Source organism: Bradysia coprophila, unplaced genomic scaffold (assembly GCF_014529535.1).
Source record: "Bradysia coprophila strain Holo2 unplaced genomic scaffold, BU_Bcop_v1 contig_151, whole genome shotgun sequence".
Classification (NCBI taxonomy): Eukaryota; Metazoa; Arthropoda; class Insecta; order Diptera; family Sciaridae; genus Bradysia; species Bradysia coprophila.
In genome coordinates, this window is record NW_023503423.1 from 6,667,947 (window position 1) to 6,673,946 (window position 6,000).

A 6,000-nucleotide genomic window follows, 5' to 3' on the forward strand; every position below is an offset into this window, starting at 1 on the left:
AAATTCTTTGCCCTTACCGTCTGCTTCGGATTTCTCGTGTTACAAACGACATAGCAGACCTAATATAACACCTAGTACGTACAAATAAAAAAAAAATATCGAAATTGGCCGATTGGTCTTCCACTTCTAGAAGAATTTTTTGTGGAATCACCATCTATCACCAATGACCATATCAGTCAAAAACACTCAAAAGAGTAAAAGTGACGCAAGTTCATGTGCATACTTCCAAAACAACTGATATCGCCGGAGGTGACGCATTCTGCGCTTGTACGCAAAAACTGTAACAGCAAAAATTTGACCAAAGAAATTCTAGAAACAAAATTTTACCAAAAAAATTTTGGGTCACAAAGTGGCAGATGGTTCGGACGTATTAGGACATATTCTTGCCTATTTTAAAAAATTTCTTAAAAGTACTTTCCTTTGCCGCAAAATTTTTTTGGTAAAATTTTGTTTCTAGAATTTCTTTGGTCAAATTTTTGCTGTTACAGTTTTTGCGTACAAACGCAGAATGCGTCACCTCCAGCGATATCAGTTGTTTTGGAAGTATGCACATGATGCACATGGACTTGCGTCACTTTTACTCTTTTGAGTGTTTTTGACTGATATCAGTTCTTTTGGAAGAATTAGTAGATTGAACAAATTTAAAAAATTTGAAAAAATTAAAAAAATTTGAAAAAAATGAAAAAATTGAAAAAAAATTGAAAAAATTCAAAAAATTTGAAAAATTTGAAAAATTTTGAAAAATTTTGAAAAATTTAAAAAAATTTTGACATATTTTGAAAAATTTAAAAAAAATTTAAAAAATTGAAAAAATTAAAAAATTTGAAAAATTTGAAAAATGTAAAAATTTTTGAAAAATTTAAAAAATTTCAAAAATTTTAAAAAATTTAAAAAATTTAAAAAATTTGAAAAATTTGAAAAATTTGAAAAATTTGAAAAATTTGAAAAATTTGAAAAATTTGAAAAATTTAAAAAATTTCAAAAATTTTAAAAAATTTAAAAAATTTAAAAAATTTGAAAAATTTGAAAAATTTGAAAAATTTGAAAAATTTGAAAAATTTGAAAAATGTAAAAAATTTTGAAAAATTTAAAAAATTTTAAAAAATTTAAAAAATTTAAAAAATTTGAAAAATTTGAAAAATTTGAAAAATTTGAAAAATTTGAAAAATTTGAAAAATTTGAAAAATATGAAAAATTTAAAAAATTTGAAAAATTTGAAAAATTTTGAAAAATTTAAAAAATACTAAATCTAGGAAAAAAAATTGAGGCGAGCAGAGCTTACCAAATACCACAAGCGAACAAATTTGTTCTACCATACCCATCCACACACACTTAAAGGTGTTCTTATATGGGGCCTATATGGGAACTTCGAGGAGCCCTAGCTACGAAACGAAGCCGGTTCCCCCCAAATTTTTTTTTCTGGAATGTCTTAGAATGATGACTAGAATCTACTCCCAAAATTTCAACAAAATCTAAAGAAGACTTTAGAAGATAGGAAACACGGACGGACGGACGGACGGACTAACAAAGTAACGTAGGATTTTTTCATTTCGTTTAAAGTACTGAAACTGACCAAAATGTATGGAAATGGGGCTTCTTGGAAGATTTTTTGCGTGGCCAAATTTTAAGCTGCAAGAACGTGTGATAGCTCGTTGAACTCGTACGGACGCCTGGTTTTTTTTAATGTTAATTTGGAGTCATTTGTCTTTGAATTGTAGAACTTCAATATTTGCTGTATATATGGTTCTGCAGTCTACGACAAAAATTTTTTTTTGAAATTTTTTCTAGCAATAGGACTTGCGTCACGGGCGCTATGCTAACGCGCGCCCATGATATAGATTTTTTACCATTTTCTTCGCAATTTGACGTGTTAAAAAGTACTTTGTCAGAGCAAAAAAAAAAACGTAAGAAAAGACATGTCACTCAAATAAGTCGAATCTTCAATAGGGAGGAAGCAGACTCCGATCTTTACGTAAAATGTATTTTCTATTTTGTTGCTTTCTGCTCTAACATTAAATGATTCTTATAAGAAAACTGAATGATCAAGCGATTTGACTTATTTGTGGCAACATGTACTGGATTTTTCGAAGTTAATTTTTTTTATTCAGAACACAAAATTAAGATTAAATGAAGACCATTATTGAAGCCAGTTACTACTACCCACAACGTGCTCTTCTGCGACTTTCGTCTTAATTTGGTAGTAGCGTCTGTTAAAGAAAATCTGAAAAAATATGATTTTTAGGCTTCTAACTTACAGTTAAATGGGATGGGTCAGGTCCCTTGACTGAAAATTTTGTCAATAGATTTTTGAATCGTTCTATTCATCCCACGTACCATTTAAATAATAGTAGCGACTCTCTTGACATTTCCATGCATTTACAAGGATTTAGCCATTTCATTTCCTTTCCACTCTATTTTTTAATTAAGTCCTTAGAGCTTATGGTTTAAACAAGAGGCAAACAAAAAACATAAATTTCATTCTTCGTCAACTACAAATTACATGCATGGAATTTTGAAAACCGACACATTTTCCGTTTCATTGTTTTACTTGAGTTTTTGATTTCTCCACATAAAAACACATGAAAAATTCACAAAACACAAGTAAACAGGCCCGAACTAGCCAGAGAAGGCAACATGTAAAATCACAAGTGCGCCTTTTGTAATTTCATCTATTGGCGCCTATTTAAAGTGTTTTTTGCGCCTTTTTCTCACTTCAATCGACTTCTACTACATTTCGCAAGAGCACCTTTTAGTAGCCGCGTTCAGGCCCTGCTACTAACTACAGAACAGAAAATGTGTCGGTTTTCAAAATTCCAATCGTTGCGGGCGATTTCTTTATTATTGAATGTTCTCACCAATAATTTTCGATAAAAGTCATTGTAACCAACGCACTTCAAGCAAAAATGATCATATAGCGGAGGCTGCCAATTAAAGTACTATTTCTATGAAATTTGTTAACAGTTAGCAGTTGTCAAGCACATTGTCAAGTTTCAGTACAGTATTTAGAATACCACCGACGCACTTCAAGCATGAGTGTCAAACTTGATAGTGTGTCACACTGTTAAAAAACCATTTCATACATAATACTCTATTTGGCAGCTGTCGACTATGATCACTTTTGCTTGAAGCGCGTTGGTTACAATGACTTTTTTCGAAAATTATTGGTGAGAACATTCATGCTTGAAATTTGTTGCACTGCCTTTCCCCTGGTGAAAAACTTCATTCTCAAAGGCTTGAAATACGTGTTCTCACGGTCTCAAATCTATTGTCTTTTGAGGCGAGTGACCATGCATTTCGAATTTTTGAGACATTTTCACCCGGGTCGTTACGGTTTACGAACATTTCACGTGACTTTCTGTCGTAGGACTCTGACTTTCAGTCAAGGGAATAAGAAAATGTGACCCTGAGTATTCCAAAGATTATTTCTTAATTTTTTGTTTATTTCAATTTACCTCAATCTTCATTAACGGAACCATTGAATATATTACAAGGTCGGGTCGTTTGGTGTTCTTCATGCTCATCAATAATCGACCTAATTTTTCCAAAAATGTATCACGATCATATGGCGCCAACAACGACAGGTACATTCGTTCCAAGCACATTGAATGGGTGATCAAATGGTATAGAGTTTCAGGATCAACTGGTGCTTTGATGATGTCTAAATGTCTCAATGTTGCGAACGAATGGCGTTGTAGTTTCGTAGTAAAATCGTTAAAACTGATTTGCTGATCGATCAGGCGCAGTGAATCTAAATTTAGTGATGCCAGAATGTCGATGAGCTCATCGTCGTACTTCATACATTTCAGGTCAAGGGATTTAAGAGTTTTCCTTGGAACCAGTGTCTTCAGAAACATTTTTATGTGGTTAGCAGCACCAACAGCCCGCACAAATTCACCATCGTCAACAATATTAAATCTGACGAGTGTGAGTGTCAGTTTAGTTAGATTTGTTACTTGTAGCACCATCCCCAAATCTCTGTAATTGTTTCCCAATGTTAATTCCAATATCTTGAGGTTTTTAAACTTTTCGAAAAAATCTTCGCCAATCGAACATTTCAATTCGTCACACAATTGAAGACACTCAATGTTTGGATTCTTTTCGAGAAACGAAAAGAGTTCTCCCATATTTTCGCCGTCACTTACCGAACCCAATTTTATTCGTTTCAATTCGGTCATGTCGCGCAAGAACTCATTCAAATCACTTTGATTCAATTTAGATATTGTCAACTCTTTAATATTATTCCTGTTGTTGATCCATTGTAACTGATTCGATTTGAATACGGCCAATGATTTCAATTTTGAAAAATCAAATTTTTTAAATATGCAAAGCACTTTGCCACGATCAGCAATACTATCGAAATCTAATCTTTCAATGACCGGAGAAATTAATCGCATAACACTGACCATGTCTGATCGACGTTTCACTAAATCATCGTCTCCTTTCGTATAGTAGTCAACATAGTCTACCATACTGAAATATCTAAACTGTATGGCAGCCCATGCAGACACTGTCTCTAATCGTTTACATGTACGGCTAAGGTTTATCATGTCCCATAATTCCAAATAACTGCACACTTGCAACAAACAATGATCATTTAGATCCAAAAATGATGTACGAATTTGCTGTTCAGCAACACTTTTGCCCGAATCGATTTGATATTCACACTCCATAATGTAAGTTTTATTTGTTTTTTTTTTAACAAAAACTATTCCAATAATGTCACTTAAACAAAAGTTACAACGACACAACAGCTCGACGCGACTAACGAAAGTACGAAACAGATGAAAAACGGCGTCATCAACTTCTTGTACAGTTGATCAAGGTGATATACTATACGTTACATTGGTTGCGTGATGATTATGAACCAGAACCATCTTCTTCTTCTTCTTCTTCTTTTTCAGCCTGTTTCTATCCACTGCTGGATGTAGGCCTCTCCAACTTCTTTCCATTTTGTACGATCCATTGCCATTTGCTGCCAGTTTGTACCTGCAATATTCTTAATTCCGTTTGTCCATCTCTCTGGTGGTCTACCTATAGCTCGTCTTTTATATGGTCGCCAGTTCATGATCTTTTTGGTCCAACGTTCGTCTGTCCTTCTTGCAATATGTCCCGCCCAGCTCCATTTCAGAGATGCTATTCTTTCCATGACATCAACGACCCTGGTTTGTTGTCGAATCCATTGATTCGTCATTCTGTCTCTGAGTGTTATTCCAAGCATACTCCGTTCCATGGCTCTTTGTGTCACTCTCAATTTATCTTCGGATGCTTTTGTTAAAGTTAACGTTTCCGCTCCATAAGTGAGCACTGGAAGGACACAAGTGTCGAAAACTTTGCGTTTCAGACTATTATTCATTTTGCTTTTGAAAATTAGTCTGAGTTTTCCGAACGCTGCCCATGCAAGACCAATCCTACGTCTTATTTCTGCAGTTTGGTTGTCCAGACCTAACTTCAGTTTATGTCCTAGATATACATAGCTGTCGACTCGTTCAATGACAGTGTCACCAATTTTGATTTCTCTATCGTCCCCGATGTTGGTCATGACTTTTGTTTTCGATAAGTTCATCTTGAGGCCAACTTTGCTCGCCTCTTCACTTAACTGTTGTAGCATAAGCTGAGCCTGACCTAGATTCGCTGCTATCGGTACAATGTCATCAGCGAAGCGGAGATTGCTCAGGTACTCTCCATTTATCTTTAATCCCATTTTACTCCAGTTTAACTTCCTAAAAATACTCTGCAGAATCGCCGTGAATAATTTCGGTGAAATGGTGTCACCCTGCCTTACACCTCGGCCAATTCTGAATTTCTCCGTGCTCTTATGAAGTTTTATACATGAAGTAGCATTTTTGTACACATATCGAATTGTGTTGGAGTACCTTGAGTCTACTCTACATTCGTCTAATGCGTCCAATATCGACCATGTTTCCACTGAATCGAAAGCTTTTTCGAAGTCTATGAATAGCAAGACTATGTCGATGTTGTATTCACGACACTTCTCAATAA

The 6,000-nt window shown here is 34.4% G+C and overlaps 1 protein-coding gene across 1 annotated transcript; it reads right to left on the reverse strand.

Annotated features, from left to right (window-relative positions):
• Positions 1 to 2,080: 2,080 nt before the first annotated feature.
• LOC119074631 lies at positions 2,081 to 4,874 on the reverse strand. Its single transcript, XM_037180897.1, has 2 exons — positions 3,453 to 4,874; positions 2,081 to 2,221 (listed from the first exon to the last, which is right to left on the reverse strand). Exons 1-2 carry the CDS (start codon positions 4,668 to 4,670, stop codon positions 2,138 to 2,140), a joined length of 1,302 nt encoding a protein of 433 aa, XP_037036792.1. The 5' UTR covers positions 4,671 to 4,874; the 3' UTR covers positions 2,081 to 2,137.
• Between the last annotated feature and the right edge of the window lie 1,126 nt (positions 4,875 to 6,000).